The sequence below is a fragment of the Astyanax mexicanus genome, chromosome 3 (assembly GCF_023375975.1).
Source record: "Astyanax mexicanus isolate ESR-SI-001 chromosome 3, AstMex3_surface, whole genome shotgun sequence".
Taxonomy (NCBI): domain Eukaryota; kingdom Metazoa; phylum Chordata; class Actinopteri; order Characiformes; family Acestrorhamphidae; genus Astyanax; species Astyanax mexicanus.
In genome coordinates this window covers 19,564,470-19,591,613 of record NC_064410.1, presented here as the reverse complement: position 1 = coordinate 19,591,613, position 27,144 = coordinate 19,564,470, and the positions used below count along the sequence as shown (strand labels likewise).

The 27,144-nt window shown below is 40.9% G+C and overlaps 1 protein-coding gene across 5 annotated transcripts in view; it reads right to left on the bottom strand.

Annotated features, from left to right (window-relative positions):
- ptprua (protein tyrosine phosphatase receptor type Ua) overlaps positions 1-27,144 on the bottom strand; it is a 558,925-nt gene that overhangs the window by 150,389 nt on the left and 381,392 nt on the right. For all 5 annotated transcript variants that reach the window (XM_049476164.1, XM_022682961.2, XM_022682962.2 and 2 more), the window contains exons 9-10: positions 16,505-16,614; positions 9,293-9,494 (exon numbers count right to left, since the gene is read on the bottom strand). In XM_049476164.1, the coding sequence (XP_049332121.1) occupies positions 9,293-9,494; positions 16,505-16,614 (312 nt within the window). The remainder of the gene's footprint in view (positions 1-9,292; positions 9,495-16,504; positions 16,615-27,144) is intronic.

Genomic DNA, 27,144 nt, shown 5'->3' with positions numbered 1-27,144 from the left:
CTGGGTATATGAATGGAGAAGAATTGCATTATGCTGTGTAAGTACACTAGCAACAAAGCTACTTTATTATAAGAAATTATCATAAGGCTTAATTAATTCTCAAAGGGCATAAAGGTGCATATTCAACTGCAGGTTAAGTCTCAGTGACAGGAAATTGCATAGAATGTGTGCACAATATAAATAGATTTTTTTTTTCTAAGAGAAAATATATTAAAAGGTAGATCTTAACGTAAAATGCTGTATATTGTTCAGAAATTCAATCGTTAAGATTAAAAAACTTAAAAAAGTTATTCACAGAGATTTGATACATAATGGCTCATTATAAAGGAGCTTTCATACGCTTTACAACAACAGGGGTGTTCAAACTTTTTTTGTTGGGGGCCAGAATGAGAAATGTATTTGAAGTCACGGGCCACAGACTCTGTAATAAAACAAATAATGAAATATACTACTTATAATAATACATGTTCTTGATTACTATCATTTACACAGCATTTTACTTGAGTTACTATCTTTATCTATCTTTTCAAATTGATGTTTCGTTTTATGATGTCTCTTAATATTAAATTCCTTCATTACTGTGCACCCTCTCCGCTTTTAGACTCTTTGGTCTGTTTTTCTGCGTTACAACTGCACATTCTCTCCTTTTTTAGACTCTTTGGTCTGTTTTTCTGCGTTACAACTGCACATTCTCTCCGCTTTTAGACTCTTTGGCCCGTTTTCTGTGCCACAACTGTGCATTCTCGCCACTTTTAGACTCTTTTGCCTGTTTTTCTGCGCTATAACTGTGCACCCTCTCCGCTTTTAGACTCTTTGGTCTGTTTTCCTGTGCTACAACTACCCATTCTCTCCGCTTTTAGACTCTTTGGCCCGTTTTCTGTGCCACAACTGTGCATTCTTGCCACTTTTAGACTCTTTTGCCTGTTTTTTCTGCGCTACAACTGTGCACTCTCTCCGCTTTTAGATTCTTTGGTCTGTTTTTCTGCGCTACAACTTTGCACCCTTTCCGCTTTTAGACTCTTTGGTCTGTTTTTCTGCGCTACAACTGCACATTCTCTCCACTTTTAGACTCTTTGGCCCGTTTTCTGTGCCACAACTGTGCATTCTCTCCGCTTTTAGACTGTTTGGTCCGTTTTCTGAGCTACAACTGCGCATTCTCGCCGCTTTTAGACTCTTTGGCCCGTTTTCTGCGTTACAACTGCGCATTGTCACCGCTTTTAGACTCTTTGGTTCGTTTTCTGTGCCACAACTGTGCATTCTCGCCACTTTTAGACTCTTTTGCCTGTTTTCTGCGCCACAACTGAGCACTCTCTCCGCTTTTAGACTCTTTGGCCCGTTTTTCTGCACTACAACTGTAGAGAGTCTCTCCGCTTTTAGACTCTGGCCCGTTTTCTGAGCTACAACTGCGCGCTCTCTCCGCTTTTAGACTCTTTGGCCCATTTTCTGAGCTACAACTGCGCTTTCTCGCTGCTTTTAGACTCTTTGGTCCGTTTTTCTGCGCTAGAACTGCGCACCCTCTCCGCTTTTAGACTCTTTGGTCTGTTTTTGCGCTACAACTGCACATTCTCGCCATATATAGACAGTTTTCTGACACCTATCATTTAAACTTTGAATCTCACATTATAAAAACCTGCGGGCAAACTTTCATTTTATTTCTAAAATACGTCGTGGGCCACTTCAAAAAAGGAAACGGGCCACAAATGTCCCTCAGGCCATAGTTTGAATTGAATTAAAATCAGATGTCACAAAGGCCCAATCACATTTCTCAAGTCTACCCTTAACCCTTGTTTTTTGTGATTTGTGTCCCCTTCCCCTTAGAAGAGAGCTACAAAATGAAGTACCAACTGCACACATCAAAGCAATATCGGCAGCTTGTAAAAGTATTCATACCCCTTAAACTTCTTGTCACATTTTGTCACCTTACAACCACAAACCTTAAATGTATTTTATTGAGATTTTAAGTGACCAACACAAAGTAGCACATAAGTGTAGTGGAATGAAAATGATACACAGTTTACAAAATCTTAATCAAATAAAAATCTAAACAAGTGTGAAATTCAAAAGTATTCATTACTTTGAAATCTCTAATAAATAAATAATAGAACCCAGAGCGAACGGTGCAATTGCAGCCAAGAGACCAATGGTCACTCTGGAGGAGCTGCAGAAATCCACAGCTCAGATGGGAATATCTGTCCACAGGACAAGTATAAGTCATGTACTCCACAAATCCAGCCTTGGTGGAAGAGTGGCAAGAAGAAAAGCTTCGTTGAAAGAAATACATAAATCAAAGAGCTTACATAAATACATAAATCAATAGTGCTTTAATAGTGCACTATTATATAAATCAATATAAATCAAAGTGCTTCAAAGAGCACTTACTGCTCTTCAAAGAGCACTTACTCTCTTAACACCTCTAACACACTAACTACTTCTAACCTCATTTCCTTCTTCCCCTCCTTCACTCCTCTATCCTATTATTCCCCTTTGACCTCCTTTTATCCCTATCCAAAGATGTTTTACCTTTAAACTTATTTTACATTGTACTTCACTATTGTAAGTCGCTTTGGACAAAAGCGTCTGCCAAATGTAATGTAATGTAATGTAATGTAATGTAAATAGTGGTATTTTTGTAGTTTGAAACCACATGCCATGTAGGGAACTAAAAAAAAAAAACATGTGGAAGAAGGTGTTTTGGGGTCAGTTGATACCAAAGTTGATTTTTTGTTTGCCTAAATGCAGTGTTTTATGTATCAGAAAACAACTGCTCATCACTGTGAACACACCATCACCACTGTGAAACATGGTGGTGGCAGTATCATGCTGTGGGTATGATTTACTTTTACAATCAAAGCTGGTAGAGACAAACCCCAAACGACTTGTATCTGTAGAATGCAGCAAAAGATGTCTCTACTAAGGGGGCTGAATACTTTTGCACGTCACACTTTTTAGATTTCAATTTGATTAAAATGTTGAAAATCATGTATCATTTTCATGTATCATCATCAAAATGATTCAAATAAAGCACTGTTTAAGGTAAAACAGAATAGTTAGCTAGCTTGCAAGCTAAAATTATGTATTCCTACACTTTTTTAATGCTTTTTATTAAATGTAGATGTAGAATATATTGAAATTACATTGAACTAAGACAATATAATGGTTATTGGAATTTTAAACAAAGAAAAAGCACAAATCCCATTGCAAATTAGGTTTAGATCATCACTGAATTCTTACATTCTCAAGAAATGCAAAGTTTTCAGAGGTTTTAAACTCTTAAGACATCCGATTCCTATAACTATGAACAATCCTGGCTAGGAAAGTGTTTTTAGAACCAAGCAGTTCACACTAATCCATTCTAAAAGACTTTAAATCATGTGCTTTCTTAAGCTGTAGACCTAAGAACCCAATGGAACTTCCATTTAAATAGCTTTTTTGGGAATAAATCTCACATGTTTGTGTTATGCCTGTAATGAATTCAGCTTTTTTATTCTCTTTTCTTTTCCAGTTCAGTAAGCAGCCACTGTAAATTCCAGAATGATGTCTCGATTCAGCAGTTTCAGCTGGCAGGAGCTGTTAATTTACATGACTTGTGGGCACATGGGTCACGTAACCTAGGTGAAAATGATATGGTGGGTTTAATATATGACAAGCTGAAAGAAAAGGCAGGTGGAAAATCGACAGCGCTCAGCTGCTGGATAACAGGGTTAATCAAATGCAAATGCACTCTCAAGCACTCTAATATCACAGGTCCGCTCTCGGTGAGATTTGCAAGCGCAGTTCTCTCAACCTACCAAATTCATAAGCGCTCGCAACAGCAGGTGCAGATCTGCGGCTTGACTTTTCCACATCAAACCGCACACAAGCCAAACCCAAAGTCTCAGATTCTCCCTCGCTGTGCCGAGAGCGTACGGTAATAAAGCAGCTTTTGGATAATCCTGGATATGCTGGATATCTCTGAGATGTGCAAGTAATAAAGTACAATCTCTCGCACCATCTCCTCCAATCAGAACCAATAAAAGTCAGTCTGCACGTAACATAGTTAAGACTTATAAAGTGGGAGAATGTAAAGTGGGAGAATGTGGGATCAAACTGTGTAATATTAATAAAAATAAAAAAAAACTCATCAGCCAGGATATAATTTTGGCACTGCCTGCCTCATATTGAGTAGGTCTTTTCTTATGCTGCCACAACAGTTCTGACCATTCGAGTCATGGACTCAACCTCAACCCTCAACAAGACCTCAAAGGAGAGGTGAGACCATAAAGAATTGTAACAAATGAACAGTTTTGTGCATGAACATAAAGGTGATCAAAAATGGCATTCTCTCTGTTGAACACTTTGAGGAAGGTAGGTAGGTTGGTAAGTAGGTAGGGAGGTAAAGGGGTGGGTACGTGGGTTGGTAGGTAGGTAGGAAAGGAGGGAAGTAGGTTGGTAGGTAGGTAGGTAGGTAGGTAGGAAGGGAGGGACGTAGGTAGGTTGGTAGGTAGGTAGGTAGGTAGGTAGGAAGGGAGGGAGGGTCTTAGGTATGTAGGTAGGTAGGATGGTAGGTAGGATGGTAGGTAGGTAGGTAGGAAGGGAGGGAGGTAGGTAGGTAGCTAGGTAGGAAGGGAGGGAGGTAGGTAGGTAGGTAGGAAGGGAGGGAGGGAGGTAGGTATGTAGGTAGGTAGGATGGTAGGTAGGTAGGTAGGAAGGGAGGTAGGTAGGTAGGTAGGTAGGTAGGTAGGTAGGAAGGGAGGGAGGTAGGTAGGTAGGTAGGAAGGGAGGGAGGTAGGTAGATTGGTAGGTAGGTAGGAAGGGAGGGAGGTAGGTAGGAAGGGAGGGAGGTAGGTAGGTAGGTAGGTAGGTAGGTAGGAAGGGAGGGAGGTAGGTAGGTTGGTAGGTAGGTAGGTAGGAAGGGAGGGAGGTAGGTAGGGAGGTAGGTAGGTAGGTAGGAAGGGAGGGAGGGAGGGAGGTAGGGAGGTAGGTAGGTAGGTAGGTAGGTTGGTAGGTAGGTAGGAAGGGAGGGAGGGAGGTAGGGAGGTAGGTAGGTAGGAAGGGAGGGAGGGAGGGAGGTAGGTAGGTAGGTAGCTAGGTAGGAAGGGAGGGAGGTAGGTAGGGAGGTAGGGAGGTAGAAAGGGAGGGAGGGAGGGAGGGAGGTAGGGAGGTAGGTAGGTAGGAAGGGAGGGAGGGAGGTAGGTAGGTTGGTAGGTAGGTAGGAAGGGAGGGAGGGAGGTAGGTAGGGAGGTAGGTAAGTTAGGAGCTAGATAGGTAGGTAGGGACATAGGTAGGTTGGAGGTAGGTAGGGTTAGAGGCAAGTAGGTAGGTGGGTAGGATAGTAGGTAGGTAGGTGGGTAGGTAGGGATGGAGGTGAGGTAGGTAGAGAGCAGGAAAGGTAGGTAAGGCAGGTAGACAGGTTGGATGTAGGTGGGTAGGGAGGTAGGTAGGTAGGGAGGTAGATAGAGAGGTAGGTAGGTGGGTAGGTAGATATGTATGCACAAAGGGAGAAGATAGATAGACTCTCTCTCTCTCTCACCGATAAAAGGTTGCTAGGAACCCGGGTGTTATGGTTGATGACCAGCTCTCCTTCATGCACCATGTGGCCTCAGTTGCTCGATCCTGCCGCTTCTCGCTTTATAACATCAGAAAAATTAGACCGTTTCTGACGCAACAGGCCACCCAACTCCTGGTACGAGCAGTGGTCATCTCACACCTCGACCACTGCAATGCCATACTAACTGGCCTCCCGGCCTGTGTAATAAAACCACTCCAAATGATCCAGAATGCAGCAGCACGTCTGGTCTTCAACCAGCCAAAACGGGCACAGGTCACCCCGCTGCTCATTGAGCTCCATTGGCTACCAGTTGATGCTCGCATCAAATTCAAAGCTCTTTCAATCGCCTACAAGGTGATGACAGAACAGCTCCTTCCTACCTGCACTCGCTCCTGAAGACTTACGCTACCTCCCGGCCGCTGCGCTCCTCCAATGAACGTCGCCTCGCTTTACCAAACAAACATTCACACAAAGCAATCCAGACTGTTCTCATACAGAGTTCCCCAATGGTGGAACAAACTACCTTCCACTACCAGATCAGGAGAATCTCTCGCTATCTTTAAGAGACTCCTGAACACAGAGCTCTTCAAACAGCACCTACTCTCTTAACACCTCTAATTAACTACCTTCTACTACCAGATCAGGAGAATCTCTCACTATCTTTAATAAACTCCTGAAGACAGAGCTCTTCAAAGAGCACCTACTCTCCTAACACCTCTAACACGCTAACTACTTCTAACCTCATTTCCTTCTTCCCCTCTTTCACTCCTCTATCCCATTATTTCCCTTTGATCTCCTTTAGGCCATTTCTAAAGATGTTTTACCTTTAAACTTCTATTACTTTTATACTTCACTATTGTAAGTCTCTTTGGACAAAAGCGTAGATAGACACAAGATTCACCTCCTCTTTTGGAGATGTTCTGACCCAGATGTCTAGCCATCACTATCTGGCCTTTGTTAAAGTGGCTCAGACATGTTTACTTCCTGCATAATACATCCCACCCCTTGGCAGACGCCACTGTAGAGGAAGATAATGACTGTTTTTCACTTCACCTGTCAGTGGTGGTAATGCTATGGCGGATTGGCGTATGCTGCCCATATCAATTGGGAACAACAAGCTGTTTCATGTGTTTTAATAGATGAGCATGGTTTTCAGTGTTGTTGTTATCCCTCCATAATTTGAAACTGGAAAGAAAAACACCTGAAGCAAGAGTAAGGGCATGCTGCATAATCAATGCTTAGTATATGACACTTGCTATTACAAGTATCACAGCTTTATGTGAGCATAACACTTTATAATAGCGAGCTAAGAATCTTTTACCTTTGGTTTGGGGCTGTTTGAGGGATTTTTATTTATTCTTTCTCTGAATCTTTCTTTAATTATAACATTTAGGTATTATCTAGCATACAAGATTGTGTGACAGTGTTTAACTTGTGGGATATAAGCGTTTAGGATATTTAGGAACATTAGGAGCATGCTGTAGACATTATTACATAACATTGTGTTAATTGGCTACAATACAAGGCCAAAGCATAATCCACCCACCCCCATGTTTAACAGATGAACAGATGTATTCTTCTGTTTTAACAGTCTTTTTGAACCTCTGATGTTATATTTCATAGTGAGGTTCCACAAGTCATATTTACACAGGTGTTGCTGCATAGTAGAAGACTGTAACACACTCCAGAGTGTGCTAAAATGAGCAGGAAAGTGTTTTTTTTGTTCATTACGCCTCAACTTTGTGTCCTTTATTGCTTCAGTTAACTGGCATTTCTTAATTACATTAGGAAGTGAGGAAAAGACTAATTGAAATTGCTTTGATTACTTCTTCTAGCTTTTTCCTTCTTTGTGAGCGTCAATTATTTTAATTTTCAGACTTCCAGGCAGCAGTTTGGAGGAGTCGATGGCTGCTGATGGCTGGGACAAGGTTACAATAGGAGCAGTAACAGTACAAAGGGTAACTTTATGATTTTTGGAGATTAGTTCATCTTCTTAAATTACTACCTATACCTGCTAACTTCTGATTCTGTTTACACCTGTTTTTTTTTTCATTTATTGTGGGTATCAGGATTATACAGTATCATGAAAAAGTATGTGTACCCTTACAGATATTTTTGTCATTCTGATATTTTTTTGAGATCATCAAACTAACTTTAATACCAGACAAATATAACCTAAGTAAATATAAAAAGCATTTTTTAAATGTTGATTTCATATGATGATAAATTTAATTCTAATCATACTTTAAAAAAAAAAACTGAGTTTTTTAACAAACCACAACCAGGCCTGATTACTACCAGACCTGTAGAATCAAGAAATCACTTAAATAAAAGCTGTCTGACAACATAAAGTAGATAAACGATATATAAAGAAATTTAAGATCAGATTAGTAAACAAAATCAATGACATCGATCAGTCTGGAAAAGGTTATAAAGTCATTTCTAAAGCTTTGGGACCAGAGTGAACCACAGTGAGAGCTATTATTCACAAATGGAGAAAACATGGAACACTGGTGAGCCTTCTCAGGAGTGGCAGGCTGACCAAAATGTTCCAAAAGGGCATGGACTACTCATCCAAGAGGTCACAAAAGAACCCAGAACAACATTTAAAGAACTGCAGGTCTCACTGGCCTCAGTTAGGGTCAGTGTTAATGATTTAATAATAAGAAAGAAACTGGTCCAATATGGTATTCATGGGAGTTCCAAGGCAAAAAAAAAACTGCTGACCAAAATGAACACAACGACCCATCTCACATTTACCTAAAAAACATCTTGATGATCCTTAAGACTTTAGGGAAATATTCTTTGGACTTTTGACTTTTTGGAAGGTGTGTGTCTGGTTTATATCTGGTGTAAAGCTGAAACATATTTTCAGAAAAAGAACATCATATTAAACGTAAAACATGGTGGTGGTAGTGTGATGTTCTGGAGGCCTTGATAACTTGCAATTGTAATTGTAATAGATGGAACCAGGAATTCTGCTGTTTATCAGAAAATCCTGAAGGAGAATATCTGGCCATCTGTTCATGACCTCAAGCTCAGGTGTAATTGGGTTCTGCAGCATGACAATGATCCAAAACACACAAACAAGTTCACCTCTGAATGGCTTAAAAAACAAAAAACTAAATGAAGGTTTTGGAGTGGCCTAGTAAAAGTCTGATTGAGAGGCTGTGGGATGATCTTAAACAGGAAGTTTATGCTCAAAAAACCTCCAACCACCTCTGAAATAAAACAAATCTGTTAATAAGAGTGGGCTAAAATTACACCACAGACATGTGAAAGACTCATTGCCAGTTATCTGTAAAACATGATTGCAATTATTGCTGCCAAGGATGGCAAAACCAAATTATTAGATTTAGGGGGCAAACATTTTTTTTCACACAGGGCTAGACTGGTTTGGATATTTTTTTTTTATTTTAATAAATAAAATTTAAATCATTTAAAATGTGCTTTTCATATCTACATATCTACGACTTATATTATATAGTATAGTAGCTTATATAAATGTATAATGTTTTATAATGTTGTACACTCAATAAGAATATTAGTAATAGTGACAGATATATAATACTTTAACCCAGATGTGTAACATACTACAAGTATGTGTATGTGTAACAAGTACAGCTTACAATGCATTATAATCACAATTCATAATTCATAATAAATATGGCTATAATGTGTTTATAAATATGTATAAGATGTTTTTGCAATCATTTTTTTAAAGCCAAAACTTCGAAACCATAAAACATTAAATTCCATTCTCACCAGAGATGTTAGTGGTGATCTCGGTCAGGGCGGTCTGGCCGAAGCCTTTGGCAGTGCGGGCTCGGACGGACACCAGGTAGGTGGTTCCAGGATGAAGCCCTGAGAACATGTGGTAGGTCTCGTTCTTCAGTTTGGAGACGGTGCGGCGGGGCCCAGGCACATTCACGCTGGGGTCAAAGGACTCGATGCTCTGGTAGCTAATCTGTGGTCCAACATAGAAAAGGAAGTGAATATATATATATATATATATATATATATATATATATATATATATATATATATATATATATATATATATAAGACTTTAGAGGAACATCATGTTTAGTTAAATTCAGTGAACTAGCTAACTAGCTAACTTTCTGAAGACCCAAAGACAATTTAACAAACAGTTCAGAAGCTATTATCTGACCTTATGTTCTTTGTACTTACTGTCATGCCATGGGCAATAAGCGTAACAAACACCCTATACATGATGCATGTTATTTCAGTGTTCTTTAGCATCCCAGTCAATTGTGCATCACGTGTGTCTTTGGTGTTGTAAGGTCGAAAAAAAAAAAAAAAAAAAAAAAAACGCCCTGCATGGTTCAAAATGTGCGAAAGGCATGTAATAATTCTCTTGATTACTCATTAATTGAGTGTGTTTTGGGAATTATGGGAAATAAATCAATAAGTGTGCATTGGTTGTCATTCAATCCATTAAGATCCAGGTGAGCTCTGACTTTGGCACATTGATATCATAACAGGACAGAACTTTGTCTCAGCAGAGGATCCCGACCTGTGCATTCACAGCAATGTTATTTAATTTTATATTCTGTCTATTGTTGATGTAAAAGCTGGATTTGTATGATGCAGCACATTTATTTGTGTGTGTGTGTGTGATAAGCAGTGGTCTATTTAACATTTATATTAACTGCTGCCCAAAATCTCTATGAAATGTAAAGTTACATTATTTTTCATAAAAGGACAAAAAAACACAGGTTTGTAAAATGAAGATGGAGAAAATGTAAGTATACAATAGAATTGACCTGCCAATACATAATAATAATAATAATAATAATAATAATAATAATAATAATAATAATAATAATAATAATAATAACCAAATCCGTTATATTATTTTAAATATTAGGTAATAACTGCTCATAATAAACAGAAATACAGGGAAAAAATGTATTTTGTTTATTTGTGATCAACTTTAACTCCACAAATGTTGTTCTAAGTCACTATATGGTGGGATTTGATTCATATTAGCAAATCTTTTTTCAGCAATGCATCTCCAAAACAGTAACTTTATAGTAGACAACAAAAAAGACCCTTCAGAACTTTTTTCGAGCAATGAGGCACACTGAATAAATATAATCAACAAGTGTGTCACGAATCAGAGGGATGGACGTAAGGGCAGAAATATATTTATTAAAATAAACAAACTAATAAACTAACAAACAAACCTGATAAACAAAAGTATTACTGAAAACAAACACAGGTGGGGAGACGCAAAACAAAAATAAACAATACAAGGATAACTAAACTATGAAAACTAGACAAGGAAAACAAACTCAAAAAAAAAATTAACTAAAAAACAGACAGCAAACAAACCTGACAAGACCACAGACAAGGAAGACTTGAAACAAAGGGGCTTATATACATGAGGAGGGAACAGGAAACTGGAAACGCCTGAGGATCTGTTACGAGGGGGCGGGGTTACAAATAACTGATGACATGGCGTGGCTAGGGTGGAGACAGGACAAAAACACAACAGGAGCACATGGCTGGGAACACATGACAGGTAAACAGAGGGCAGGAGCACAAGGGACCAAAAGAGAGAAAAACACAAGACAGACATGGGCTAAGGTGTAACAAAGTGTCTATATTCTGATCTATTTTCATACATATGGCGCACCAAATTATTAGGTGCATTAAGTGACACTAGTAAGAATGCATACTTAAGGTGAAGAAGGGTGAGGGGGGCGCCTAAGTAAACAAAACTGTAATTCTTAAAAAAATCCTCTTAGTTCTTTTTATTCTGTTTGTTTCGCAGGCATAATTCTCATGACTGGCAAGAGATGATAAGATCAGAATCAATTGCAAATTATGTTAAACTCTTCCAGAGCTCCCGACACTTTGAAAAAACGGAGCGAGTGCCCTGCTCCTCAAATTTAACAAATAAGCAGCACGGGGAGCCAATCCTTTAGGAAAATATTTGTATTCAGCCTGTTCTGCCGAGCGACGATTTCAGGCCCACTCCAGAAACTCGTGAACTCTGTTAAACTGCGGCCCACTCATCGCCCGGAGCCGGCGAATAATTAGCCCGGGTGTTGAGCGGCCCCGGTTACCACGTCCTTTAATGCACGGTAACATACACAGCGTCGCGGCTTTGCGGAGCTTTGCACTGGGTGGGCCAAACCCGAGAACGTGAGTAAGTGGAGCATGGAGAGGTGATGAAATATTAATAAATGGAGAGCGCTTCCACTCGCCCAGTACGACAGCCTCGGCTCGGCAAATAAATAATTCGAATGTTTGTCCCTTCACTCTAATTGCAGCCCGGAGAAGGAGCTCGCTCGTCTGATTAACATGGAACCGCCGAAGAGAGAGCGGGACTATTTCTTTAATGACTCTGAGGAAGACTAGAACGGCATTAACGGTGGAGGGGGGGGGGGGGGGGGCGATTTAATGAAATGAAATGTAATACTGCGTTCACTGCCATGGCAAAACACCCTTGTTTTTGGCTTCTGGAGCCGGGGCTAATTTGATGTAGGATAATTCTGAGTGCTCATGGCAGCAATTTGTTACGCCCTCGCTATGTTTTCTGGTGTCTTCCCCGTTTCCTAGTGTGTTTCTCTTGTACTTTTCCATTACGTGTGTCTAATTTGTAACTCCGCCCCTTCCCAGGTGTTCTGTGTTTCATGTTTAGTATAAATAGTACTTGTTAATCTATGTTTGCTGTCGGTCTTTGCACCTTCCCACGTTTGTTTGTCTCTTCACGCTATTTGCTATTGTTTATTCACGGTTTCACGCTCTGCTTGTTTCTTGTTTATTTCTAGTTCCCTTTATTTCTTGTATATTTCTAGTCACGTTTAGTTCTTGTTTGTTTCTTTGTTTACTTTGTATATATTTACGTATTATTCCTTTGTATATATTCCCTTACCTTGTTTTGTTATTATCTGTTTAGTTTAGCTTAGTTCTTTGTTGGTTTTCCCTGTTTGTTTATGTATATAGATATTTTCGTTATTCCCCTGTTTTGTTTACTTGTTTATTTATTATTCATTAAAGTCATGTCTTACCCGTTTAAACGTCCGCCTCCCGTCTCATCCCACGTTACAGAAAGACCGACTGCCATGGACGTTTATGCGGGAAACCCTTGGGTTGGATCCGGGCTGGCCATCCGTCATGCCCCCTTTGGGACCTCGGCGCAGGAAAATCCGAGGCCTCGAGGCCGGAGAAGGCCTCGGGCTGGGCGTTCTAAGAGGTCCCAAAAATTGGAGGATTTTCTTGGGGGGGGGCTAACTGTTGGGGCTATCGGCCTCGGGGGACACGAGGCGGGCAGAAACGCAGGCTGTGAGGATCCCTACTTCTGGGATTACGTGGACCTCCTCGCAGCTGCGTCTAGTTCGGAGGATGAGTTAATCCTTCCGGCTCTCAGATGTCCTCCGTGTCTCCGGGAGGAGGCCGCCTACGTCCCGGAGCGATCTTCAGCAGCGCCGGCTTTCAAGACGCCGTCTTCCGTCCACCCGCCTCCCAGGGCGCGCTCCACCTCGGCGGCTCCGCAGCTAGCTTCAGCGGCTAACCAGCTAGCATCTCCAGCGGCTGCAGCTCCAGGCATTTCCACGGCTACGCGGCTAACGCAGTTAGCATCTCCAGCGGCTGCAGCTCCAGGCATTCCCACGGCTACGCGGCTAACGCAGTTAGCATCTCCTGATTCCACGGGTCAAGTTTCTCTGGCTGCTACGGCGCTCGCATCTTCTAAGGCTGCAGACCCAGCTTCCACGGCGGCCGCCGAGCAGCGCTTCCAGTCACCCGTAGCGGCAGCAGATCTTCGCTCCGGGGTTCCCATGACAACGGCGCTACACTGTACTGCTACTGCCACCCCGGAACCTGAATACGCTGCGGTGAAATTAGGTCAAGTCTCCGTGCAGTCTTCAGCAGCCCGAGTCGTCACACAGACACCTACAGCCCAAGGGTCCAAGTCTGTTCATGTGAGTGTTCCTGTGTCAGCGGTGCCCGCCACCGCCAATGTTTCTGTGCCAGCGGTGCCCACCGCCTATGTTCCTGTGCCAGCGGTGCCCACCGCCCATGCTACGATGCCAGTGGTGCCCACCGCCAATGTTCCTGTGCCAGCGGTGCCCACCGCCTATGTTCCTGTGCCAGCGGTGCCCAACGCCTATGTTCCTGTGCCAGCGGTGCCCACCGCTCCTGCTACGATGCCAGCGGTGCCCACCGCTCCTGCTACGATGCCAGCGGTGCCCACCGCTCCTGCTACGATGCCAGCGGTGCCCACCGCTCCTGCTACGATGCCAGCGGTGCCCACCGCCAATGTTCCTGTGCCAGCGGTGCCCACCGCCTATGTTCCTGTGTCAGCGGTGCCCACCGCCCATGCTACGATGCCAGCGGTGCCCACCGCCCATGCTACGATGCCAGCGGTGCCCACCGCTCCTGCTACGATGCCAGCGGTGCCAGACACCGTCCATGTTCCTGTGCCAGCGGTGTCCACTGCCCATGTGCCGAAGCCAGCAGTGCCCACCGTCCATGACCCTGTGCCAGCGGTGCCTACCGCTCCAGCGCCGACCACGCCGCCAGCCCCAGCTGCTCAAGTCACCGCGCCGTCAGCTCCTGCTGCCCGAGATGCCGCACCGCCAGTGTCTACTGCCCGAGTCGCCGCACCGCCAGCTCCTGCTGCCCGAGTCGCCGTGCCGCCAGCTCCAGCTGCCCAAGATGCCGCACCGCCAGCTCCTGCTGCCCGAGTCGCCGCACCGCCAGCTCCTGCTGCCAGAGACGCCGCACCGCCACCAGCTCCTGCTGCCCGAGTCGCCGCGCCTCCAGCTTCTGCTGCCCAAGCCGTCGCGTCGCCAGCGAGGCCCGTCACCACACCCATGCCAGTCCCGGCGCCCAGGACTAAGTTTTGCCCCAAGCCTCGTGTGCCCAGGTCTGCCCCAAGGCCCCCGGACCCCAGCCCAAGAACTTTGCCCAGGCTGGCTCCACGAACTACCCCTATGACTTTAGCCAGTCCTGGGCATCCCCAGGTCTTTCTGGTCCCCATGTCGCTCCCCGTTATGGTTCCTGTGTCGGTCTATGTTCCTGTTCCTGTCTTGTCTGGTTTCTGTGTACCTGTTCCTGTCACCGTCTTCGTGTCTGTTCCTGTCAATGTTTTGGTTCCCGTTCCCATGTCTAGTCCTGTCCAGTCACCTGTCATGTCTCACGTCCAGTCATCGTCCCCTGTCCAGTTCCCCGTCCAGTCTCGTGTCTCGCCCAATGTCCAGTCTCCAGTCACGTCCCCGGTTCAGTCTCCTTTCTTTGTCCAGTCTCCTGTCCAGTCTTCAGTTCAGTCTCCAGTTCTGCCCCATGTTAAGTCTCAGGTCTCGTCTCTTGTGTTTCCCGGCCTCTCCCCGCCGCCGGCCCCCGGGGTTCGTTTTTACGCGCCTCGGGAGCTGCGCGTTTAGGGAGGGGCTTCTGTTACGCCCTCGCTATGTTTTCTGGTGTCTTCCCCGTTTCCTAGTGTGTTTCTCTTGTACTTTTCCATTACGTGTGTCTAATTTGTAACTCCGCCCCTTCCCAGGTGTTCTGTGTTTCATGTTTAGTATAAATAGTACTTGTTAATCTATGTTTGCTGTCGGTCTTTGCACCTTCCCACGTTTGTTTGTCTCTTCACGCTATTTGCTATTGTTTATTCACGGTTTCACGCTCTGCTTGTTTCTTGTTTATTTCTAGTTCCCTTTATTTCTTGTATATTTCTAGTCACGTTTAGTTCTTGTTTGTTTCTTTGTTTACTTTGTATATATTTACGTATTATTCCTTTGTATATATTCCCTTACCTTGTTTTGTTATTATCTGTTTAGTTTAGCTTAGTTCTTTGTTGGTTTTCCCTGTTTGTTTATGTATATAGATATTTTCGTTATTCCCCTGTTTTGTTTACTTGTTTATTTATTATTCATTAAAGTCATGTCTTACCCGTTTAAACGTCCGCCTCCCGTCTCATCACGCGTTACACAATTAGTCTTCGGAATGACTTACATTACAATGAGCGCTCGACAACTGGAGCAGTGCATAAACACTTTGGATTTTTTACAAGAGGAAAAAAATATATTGGTAAGAGAATGTAAAGGTAAATTTTACACTTGTTCCACATTTTCACAAAGGGTTAAACTCATTTACAGTGAATTACAGTAAAGAAATAGTTTGGAGATTTTTTTTATTTAAATGACCCTTCATTTATAATCATATTAAACCTGTGCTAGGCATGTCACGAAGCTCGTTGCTATCTTACTCCCTGTCAACAGTCTATTTTTACGCCATGTGTCCGAACTGTTAAAATAGCGCCGGAGTTTATAAATATATCATCGCTGTCCAATGAAAAACACGTATCTTCAAAAGGAAGATACTTTACAGGAGAGAGAAAAAAACTTATTCACTTTCAATTGAAGTCAATGTAAAAATTGTTTATTTTAGGTCATTTTGAAATATTTCTATTGGTCCATTTATCAAGAAAATTTGGCACAATGTAAACAATAGTTTTTATGTTCACATTATGTAGTAAATTAAAATTGACAAAAATGGAGATACTTGTTTTTCATTGGACGTCCACGATATCTACACTGATGGGCATGGTGGTCTGGAAGTGAGGTGTGTTCAGGTAAATTTCTGGCGTATTGCTATCTTGGCAACAGAAAACACAGGTGCACCACTGACTAAATGCACCCAAGACAGACATGCCTTTTTTGTGCATTTCTAGCCTGGTAAGGTGTACTTTGTTATGATAGCAAAGAAACATTGACACATCCTAAATGAAATATATGGTTAACGGTTTGCCTAAACATTGCTAAAATAGGGCCCTATGTGTTTATTTATCAAACCACATTGATATAAAGAACAGCATATTCTAAACTACAGAATTAAACTTCCGATACGAAACATGACTTGGCTTATCGATTGGAATAGATTTTTTTTGTGTTGTGAAATCCCCTGTTATAGATAATACAAAACAGTTCAAAACTCTTTTACCTCATACTGAGTGATGAGTCCATTGGGTTCCACAGGTTCCTCCCACTTAAGGAAGATCATGTCATCCAGTGGCGTGAAGGTTAGAGACTCTGGAGCAATGCCTCCTGGAACTGCAAAAAAAAACATGATGATGGTCAGAATCGCTAGAAACAAAGGATTCACCATGACATCTCTGCAGAGGTGGAAAGTAACAAATTACATTTACTTACGTTACTGTAATTGAGTAGATTTTATGAGTAATTTTTAAATAAGTAGTAGTTTTTAAAAAAGGTAATTTTACTTTTTACTCGAGTAGATTTTTTAGATGGGTACTTTTACTTTTACTCGAGTAGATTTTTAGATGGGTACTTTTACTTTTATTCGAGTAGATTTTTAAATGGGTACTTTTACTTTTAATCGAGTAGATTTTTAGATGGGTACTTTTACTTTGACTTGAGTAGTATTTTAGCAAAATAAAGGTACTTTTACTTAATTACAATTTTTCAGTACTTTTTCCACCTTTGCATCTCTGCCCTGTGTGACTCAGCATCAGATGCACTAGTAGTTAAGGAATAAAAGTAAGTAGAAGTAGAAGCACTGGAAGAAGCCTCTAGAGTGGAAGCAGATAGAGAGAGAAAGAAAGGTAGAAAGGAATGGAATGAACCCTGCAGGCCTATATTTGATAACTGAGCACAAGAGCAGATGGATGACATTCTATTCATCTTCTCTACAAAGCCTGTATACAGAAAAATAGGGCAAAGAGAGCCACACAGAGAAAACATACAACAAGCCATGCATCTGTCTGTCACACGAGCAAGGACAAGCCGAGGGGTCGGACAAGCTGACATTTAATAATGGGAGGATTCAGACTCAAGATTCAGAAAATCCTTTCAGTATTGTATGAACTTCATATTGTATCCATTCAATTTCAATCCATACAGTGTTTCTTAAAATGTTCTGTGACTATATATATATATATATATACAGTATTGGCCCCTACATATTTTTCTTTTTGTGCTCATAGTTCATTCTGAATATATAGATATAGTCAAATCCTTCTGTCTGTACTCTGCATTCATTTTTTCTCTAAAAGCTTTTGTGTGCAGAATGAAAGCAGAATGCCGGTATAATCGTAGGGCAGTGTAGTCAATAGTTCAAGCTAAATGCAACATTTCCATATGGACACAACTAATAAGAAATTCAGGCAAAAAAAAAAAAAAAGTTATGGCATTTATGTGGCTCTTTATGAAGCTGGAAACTCATCTTGTTGAACAGGCTGATGAACTTATCCTGTGCAACAGAGAAAACGCTATTAAGTCTTCCTTTTCTGAGATGGTCCTGATGAGAGCCAGTTCCATCATAACAGTTTTTATGGTCTTTGTGACTGCACTTGAGGATACTTTCAAAACTGACCTTCATTTCGTAAAGTAATTTTTCTTTACTAGTAAACTTAAAAGTGTTAAACAAACCGAAATACCCTGTGAAGCATTTAGTTGCTCATTGAACTTAGGAGAGCTGTTACTTGTCGTTTCTGAGGCTGGTAACTCTGATTAACATTTCCTGTGCAACAGAGGAAACTCATAAGTCTGTTAAGTCTTCTATTTCTGGGGTGGTCTTGATGAGTGCCAGTTTCATCATAACGTTTTTGATGGTCTTTGTAACTGCACTTGAGAATACTTTCAAAGTTCTTGATTTTTTTTCACATTGACTGACCTTCATTCCATAAAGTAATTTATCTTTACTAGTAAACCTAAAAGTGTTAAACAAGCCAAAATACCCTGTTAAGCATCTAGGTGCTCTTTTAACTTAGGGGTGCTGTTAACTTGCGGTTTCTGAGGCTGGTAACTCTGATGAACATATCCTATGCAACAGAGGAAACTCATAAGTCTGTTAAGTCTTCCTTTCCTGGGGCGGTCCTGATGAGAGCCAGTTTCATCATAACGTTTTTTGATGGTCGTTTTGAGACTGCACTCAAGAAGTCTTTCAAAATTCTTGAACTTTTTGATGGACCTTCATTTCTTAAAGTATTTTTATTTCCCTTACTTAGTTGAGCATTTCTGGCCATAATATGACGATACAAAATATTGACACTGTGTTGGCTGTGCTCTCAACTTATTACCAAGTTAAGTAAAGCTAAGAACTAAAAACTAAACTAAAAAAGTACTGGATTTTATTCTACACAGATTTCTCTCCTGAAAACTGTTTATTTGGGTGAGTAAAGCACTTCTGTTTTTTTTTACAGTAAGCTTAGATTCATGAATTTTTCCAGCACTGAGGCTGGAGCATTAGCATTAGCGGCTAACTGCTAGCCGCCCGACAGAGCTACACTGAGGAACCCTGAGTATTCGGCTAAGCCAGGGTAAAATTAGCTAGTCTCAAATAGCTTGTTTTAACTTGTTAACCAGGAAGGCTACAGTCTGATATACTCCTCTCTGTGCGACGAAAGAGCTAGCACAGTTAGCGGCTAATGCTAATGCTGCTCCAGTCTTGGTGCTGGAGAACTAAACTGAAACTCCTGTATAACTCTGTACTTCATACATAAATTGCACTGGATTATGAGGTGCGCTGACGATTTTTGGGAAAATTTAAGGATTTAAGTGCACCTTATAGTGTGAAAAATACGGTAAAAATCATAAAGAAACTGATTTCCTCAAATCGTAAGGAAAAACTTAAGGAAATTCAAGATATCAGGTGGGAAAAGATCCATAAGACATCAGTAAAACATATTAAGGGCAGAAAACTGGAACAGGAAAAAAAGTTTACAAAATATGCACAGATAAAGCTCGCAATTTGTTTTGCTGCAGGCTCTTCATGACTGTGTTATCACATTCTGCTCTAAGCAAGCCTGGTTCTTCTGGACAAAGCATCCTGTATATAATGGTCACTCAATTCTTTATAGTGAGGGAGCTAAACACAGCTTGCATGATGGCACAGGAAGCCACCAGCCCCAACAGAGCCACCAGATGGGACCAATTACTGGCTTTTTGCAGAGTGCACGGATGCGCTCGCTCTGAAACTGGCCTAGGAGCTTTTGGCAGCAGATACCTACTGTATCCATGTTTACTTGAAGGCATCTGTTCCACCTTCAGAATGACACCACACAGTGTTAATGCTGCTTTATGGCACTTAATACAGTATTATCACCTGTGGATTACTATTAAAGTGGTAAACTAATCATTAAGACGTCTGCAGTTTAAAGAGCCACTAGACCCTAAACCATGTTTTTTACATTAATAGCTGATGAACCCAAAGATTATGTAACTCCTCAGTTTTGCTTACATTTCCTCTTTCTTCTCTGCAGCGCCCTCCCAGGTTCAGCTGTATTAGAGGTGACCTGCCTCAAAACCCATACATCACCCAGAGCCCCTCCCACACTTGAGATGAGGATTGAGCCAGCAAAAATCAGGGGGTTTAGTGCCCTTCTAAAATAAAGATACTGTGATTTCAAGTGATTTCATCTGTTTTTTGATATAAAAGCAGAAGACCTATCGTCCCCCTGCACTTCGTAAAGTATACGGCACTCTGTCGCACTGACTGCATGTTTCATATTATCGTGGCTTGCAAAAGTATTCATGCCCTTTCAACTTTTACCCATTTTGTCATCTTACAACCACAAACATAAATGTATTTTATTTAGATTTTAAGTGATAGGTCAACAAGTAGCAAATAATTGTGAAGTGGAATGAAAATGATGCATGTTTTTTAACCAGTGTGATGTGCAAAAGTATTTAACCCCTTTCACTGCAATTGTACAGCTCTAAGTGCTGTAAGTGCTTTCGGGGTTCGTCTCTACCAGATTTTAGATTTTTGCCCATTCTTCTATGCAAAACAGCTCAAGTTCAGCCAGGTTGGATGAAAAACGTCTGTGAACAGCAGTTTTCATGTCTTGCCACTGAAGCTCGATGTGATTTAAGACTGGGCCATTCTAACACATGAATATTCTTTTGTTTTAATCATTCCACTGTAGCTTTGGCTGTATGTTTAGGGTCATTGTCTTGATGGAAGGTGAATCTCCATCCCAGTGTCAAGTCTTTTGCTTCCTCTAAAAGGTTTTCTTCCAGGATTGCCCTGTATTAACCTCTACTATAAGCATTTTAGAGCAGGTATTTTAAACAACAAGGTCACTTAAATCTTCCTGTGTGGCCAAAAAAGTTGGAAACTGTGTTATGGAGCCTTTCTTATCAACATCCCTCTTTAATAAATATTGAAAAATTTGAAACGTTTGTGAAGTTTGTAAGTTCAGGAAGTTCCAGACTGTCTAAATCCATCTGCAAAAGAGGCATTTCCAAAAAGAAAAAATACAGTGACATACATCAGCCGACCAGGGAGATGATTGCTTTCACTCATCTTAGAAAGCAGACCATAGCAGAGCTGACAGAGGAAATTACAAATGGGCCGTAAATAAGCTCAACAGCACATCAAAACACGCCGAGTTGAAATTCCCGAACGAGCCGCAAAAACACTGATTATGCATATAGAAGTGTCTTCACTCTCTGCACTTCCTATACTGTATTCCTACACTCTAAAAAACAGAGGTACGATATGAGTACTTTTTTGTACTCAAAGGTACACTCTTCATAATTGTACCCACAAAGGTACAATATTGGTCTTAACAGGGTCAGATTTGTGCCCTCTGAAGTACAAAGTGTTTTCTAACAGCAATAAGTACAAAATTGTACCATTTAACCAGCCAAAGGGTACATTCTGTATTCTGTACCACTGTACTAATAAACTATATATATTTTATTTGCACATTTTTTTATTTGAAAGCCAGACAATTTTGCATCATTAAGTTCTTGACACATATTTAGTTGATGATAATGTTTATAATCTATATGATCTATACTTGCATAAAAACCATGGGTACAAAAAAGGACTTTCACTGAAAGGTACTTTTTTGTACCTCAGTATAAGGTACAGCCCCAGCGACAAGCTTTGTACTCTTTTAAGTACAAATCTGTACTTACTTTTCTTAGTGTGTATCTGTCAGAACGACTGTGTGTCTCAAATGAACTTTCAAGAGTGTGGCTTAAATAAAAAAAACATTTCATTATTTTCAGCCAGGAAACATGACTAATAAAGGATCTCTGTAAGACAAGAATATTTCACAGACCTAATAACTCAAGGCTCAGAGTGGTCCAGTGGACTAAGCACTGCCACTATGATCAGGAGAACACTGGTTCGAATCCTGTTTATGTAGCTTGCCATCAGCTACCAGAGTCCTGAGAGAGCACAATCTGCCTTGCTCTCTCTTTGGGTGGGTAGATGGCGCTCTCTCTCCCCACATCACTTCAAAGGGTGATGTTGATCAGTACAAGGCATCTGTGAGCTGATGTATTGTATTTCTGGCTCAGGATTTCTCATATGTATCGGTTTATTCTTTGTCTGGTTTTGACCACCGCTTGTATCATGTATTAATAGTAGCTATTACATAAAACTTAATATAATGAATGGAAGAAACACAGCTTTTGTTTTAATTCATTATTTGCATATCGTCCATACTGTTCCAACCTTTTCTGATTAGGAGTTCTAAAATCAACCTGGTTTACTAATCACTGCAGTGCTGATTCTTCTCACTATTGGAGCTTGAGTTGAAAACAAGTGAAATCAGCCAAATTGATGAAGACAATTTGGTCATTTTGGCCGTTCAAGAAGTTTGAGACAGTCTGGATTGATTTGCATTTTCAGAAGAGGCGTCTTCAGGAGAATACAGCGAAAAATATGAGCTTTTGGATGAAATCAGCCATTTATTTGCATTTCCCATAGAGTCATTTTGTTTTTTTATACGGATTTTGAAGCATAATCAACCTGGTTTACTAATCACTGCAGTGCTGATTCTTCTCACTATGGGAGCTTGAGTTGAAAACAAGTAAAATCAGCCAAACCGATGAAGACAATTTGGTCATTTTGGCAGTTCACGAAGTTTGAGACAGCCTGGATTGATTTGCATTTTCAGACAAGGCATCTTCAGACGAATACACTGACAGATTTCAGCTTTTGGGTGAAATTAGCCATTTCTTTGCATTTTCCATAGAGTCAATTTTTTTAATATGGATTTTGGAGTATAAGAAACCTGCTCTACTAATCACTGCAGTGCTGATTCTTCTCACTATGGGAGCTTGAGTTGAAAACAAGTGAATTTGGTGAATTTGGTCATTTGGCACTTCAATAAGTTCAAGACAGCCTGGATTAACTAGCTTTTTCAAAAAAGGGCACTTTTAGAAGACTACCGTGTCAAATATGAGCTTTTGAATTAAATGAACTATTTATTTGCATTTTCCATACTGTCCCAGCTTTTTCTGATTTGGATTTTGGAGTATAATCAACCTGCTCTACTAATCACTGCAGTGCTGATTCTTCCCACTATGGGAGCTTGAGTTGAAAACAAGTAAAATCAGCCAAACTGATGAAGACAATTTGGTCATTTTGGCAGTTCAAGAAGTTTGAGACATTCTGGATCCATTTGCATTTCCAGAAGAGGCGTATTCAGAAGAATACAGTGACAGACTTCAGCTTTTGGGTGAAATCAGCCGTTTCTACCGAACCCACTATGAAACAGAGCAAAAAGCATAGAGCCTTCACTCATCTTCGAAAGCAGCTCATAACAGAGCTGACAGAGGAAATTACAAATGGGCCGTAAATAAGCTCAACAGCACATCAAAACATGCCGAGTGGAAATTCCCGAATGAGCTGCAACAACACTGATTATGCATACGGAAGTGTCTCAGAACCGTCTCTGGATTACAAAAAAAAAACAAGGGACAAAAAGACAACCCACCCATGCACACACAACCCAATTTCTCCTCAACTATTTCAACACCTGCTACTGCAAACTGAAAAAAAAAAAAAACTACAACAAAACAACAGCTCTAAAAGTTTGAGGTGGGTATCACACCCTGATCACAGATGCTGATGTCTCATAGGAAGCCCTGCTAGCAGCTTGGTCTACTAATAGCACCCTGGAACACTCAACCACTTAAACATTGGAAATGGAATCTGACATCTATGAACAAGACCCAACACACCCCCAGCTTCCTTCCAGTTTGTGAGAGCTGTAATCGCCTACATTCTGGGCTGGGATGCAGACGGCATCATGGTAAACAAGGCATGAAGATTCTACATCTACTGAAAAAAAGCTAGAGCTCCACCACTCTAACATAATCTATAAACTGCTGTAAAAACAGCCATTAGCGCTGAGCAGTGTCAAGCTTCATAACACTGTACAATCTTATAAACATCACATATTGCAATACCTGCAATTGCAAGTTGCAAAAATGTACCAATGTGGCCTGTTGCCTGTAATAAATATTCTTATGGTTTCTTCCTACGGAGTCTTGTTTTTTTTTTTTTGTTTTTTTTTTCTTTTTTTTTCTTTTCTTTTTTGTGCAATTTTGAAGTTTTAATTCTAAGTTTCTTAAGAGGTTGTTTCCTGCTGAGTCTTGGTTACTTGGTATGTTCTACATTCTTCTACAGAGAGTCTTGGTGTATCTCAGTTTTTCTTAAAGTGTTTTGGTTCCTTTCAGTGTTTCTTCACACTCTTATGAAGTTTTTAATTTTGAGTCATGGTTCCTTTAGTGGTTGTTAAGTGGTTGATACTTTTGAGTCTTGTTACCTGTTAGAAGTTAATTCTAAATGCAATTAGAGAGTTTCTGCCTTTGGATTTTGGTTCCTTAAAGTATTCTCAAGGACGTTCTCCTGTTGAGTCTTGGTTCCTCAAAATGTTCCTTAGGCAGTTTATCCTGTTGAGTTTTGGTTCCACAAAATGTTCTAAGGGAGTTTCTCCTGTTGAGCCTGGGTCCCTTAAAATGTTCTTTTAAGGAGTTTTTCCTGTTAGGTCTTGGTTCATCAATATGTTCTTGGCAAGTTTCTCCTTTTGATTCTTGGTTTCTTCAAGTTTTCTAAGCTAGGCTCTGCTTTTGAGACTTGGTTCCTCAAAGTGGTCTCTGGGAATTTCTTCTTTTGAGTATTGGTTCCATAAAGTGTTCTTCTGGAGTTTCTCCTGTTAAATCTTGGTTCAAAAAGATGTTCTTGGCAACTTTCTTCTGTTGAGTCTTGGTTCCTCAAAGTCATCATAGGCAGTTTCTCTTTTTGAGTCTTATTTAAGTTATCTTAGGTAGGACCTGCTTTTGAGACCTAGTTCCACAAAGAGATCTCTGGGAATTTCTCCTTTAAGATACTGGTTCCTCTGAATGTTTTTGGTGAATTTCTCTTCCTCTCTTTCTCTTTCTTCCTCAATGTGTTCTTAGGTAGTTTCCCCCTTTCTAGTCTTGCTTCCTTGAAGTTGTTAGGTAGGCCCTGCTTTTGAGACTTGGTTCCTCAAAGTGTTCTCTGGGGGTTTATAATTTTAAGTACTGGTTCTTCAATGTGTTCTCTGTGAGTTTCTAATTTTAAGTACTGGTTCTTCAATGTGTTCTCTGTGGGTTTCTAATTTTAAGTACTGGTTCTTCAAAGTGTTCTCTGGGGGTTTCTAATTTTAAGTACTGGTTCCTCAGTGTTCTCTGGGAGTTTCTCATTTTAAGTACTGGTTCCTCAAAGTGTTCTCTGTGGGTTTCTAATTTTAAGTACTGGTTCCTCAAAGTGTTCTCTGGGGGTTTCTAATTTTAAGTACTGGTTCTTCAAAGTGTTCTCTGGGGGTTTCTAATTTTAAGAAGTGGTTCCTCAAAGTGTTCTCTGTGGGTTTCTAATTTTAAGTACTGGTTCTTCAATGTGTTCTCTGGGAGTTTCTCATTTTAAGTACTGGTTCTTCAATGTGTTCTCTGGGAGTTTCTCATTTTAAGTACTGGTTCTTCAAAGTGTTCTCTGGGTTTTTTTTTCTTTCGAGCCTTGTTTCCTCAAAGTGTGTTCAGGAAGTTTCTCTTGTTGAGTCTTGGTTCCTCAAAGTGTTTTAGGCAGTTTCTCCTTTCTGGTCTTGGTTCATTGAAGTTATCTAAAGTGGGCTCTGCTTTTGAGACCTTGGTTCCTTAAAGTGTTCTCCTGGAATTTCTATTTTTTGAGTCTAATTTCCTTAAAGTGTTCTCAGGAAGTTTCTCCTATTGAGTCTTGATTCATCAATATGTTCTTGGCAAGTTTCTTTTGTTGAGTCTTGATTTGAGTCTTGCATCCTTGATGTTGGTAGGTAGGCTCTGTTTTTGAGATTTGGTTCCACAAAGTGTTCTTGGGGAGTTTCTCTTGTTAAGTCTTGGTTCATCAGTATGTTCTTGGCAAGTTTCTTTTGTTGAGTCTTGGTCCCTCAAAGTGTTCTCAGGTGGTTTACCTTTTTGAATCTTGCTTACTCATAGTGTTTTAGGCAGTTTTTTCCAGTTTTTGAGTCTTGGTTTCTTGAAGTTATCTTAGGTAGGTTCTACTTTTGAGTCTTTTTGGTTGAAGAATTGGTTCTTCATGCTCTTAGAGAGTTTTTCTTTTTCAGTTTCAGTCTTTTTGATTCAACAGCAGCTACAGATTCTGTGTGAGGCTTAGTCTGGATTCTGGGAGTATGCAATGGTAAACAAAAGTCTTTTAGGCTTTGGTGAATTTGCTTTTTCATACAGCATGAATAAAACTGAGCCGTGTAGGGCCACGGCCCTCGCTGCGAGGCTAGAAAAGCATTTCCCATGCTAACAGCAAAACACTGCGGCCGCCTCCTGTTTTTCTTTTTTTTTCTTTCTTTCTTTATTTCTTTTCCTTCTCTTTCATAACAGCTGGATCCTCCTCTTCATTGGCTTTATGTGCCAAAATTGGAGCGCTGTAGAGAGGCTGATAATTAAAAGGTCTGTGTCCTCACTTGTTTCTCGGCGCACTTCTCTTTTTCTTTGTTTTCGCTCCCTTTTAGCTCTCCAAGCTTTAAACTTTAAGCGCCGGCTTTTCAGACCTTATTTACTGAATGAATCCGGAAGTTGCCGCTGTTTTGCCGCTAATTAGCGCAAACAGACGCGACTACGGTCTACGAATGCAGAACATAAAAAATCAAACACGTGCAAAAATCAAGGCTGGAGGAAAGAGCGGAAGATGACGAAGAAAAAAAGGACAGAAAAACAGGAGTGTAAGATGGTATGAATTCCCTCCAGAGTGATAAATGAGGTATATTTATCTTGGGCGAATTCATCACCTTCCTCCCTTCACTCGCAGGCAGGAGGAAAAGCGTGAGAGTCTTTAATTTGTACATGGATGGTGGGTGGAGGGGGGGGGTCATTTGCTTGACCTCCAGTTTGTTTAATCTCCACTTATTTGCATGAAAATGTGCTTCATCCGCCGCCCGACGCGGCAAAAAAGAAAATGCAAAAATAAGCACAAATCTTTATTCCGTTTCGCTGGTGGCCGTGGCTGATTAATTTTTCATCTACTTCCATTCTGAAAGTATGATCTCCCATTTAGTTATGCTGATGCCGGGCATTCCAAGAGTCAATATTTGCGCTGTTGCTATAATTGGTAGCAGCGCGGAGCACTGTAGGCGTACTGGGCGCAGCGTGAGAGCGAGACGTCGCAACTGGTTAAATAAATGCGCATCTGCGGGAAGATGGATGAGTTATGCTCACTGACCCATGCAGAGCCACCACTGGGCATGTGCGAATTTTAATCAAAGTATGAAACTACATAAAGTACATGTGTACAACGCCAAGCAAGCTAGACTCTCTATCTCTATCTGACAAACAAATGAAGGCATGTTTTGGGTCTGTTGACTCATA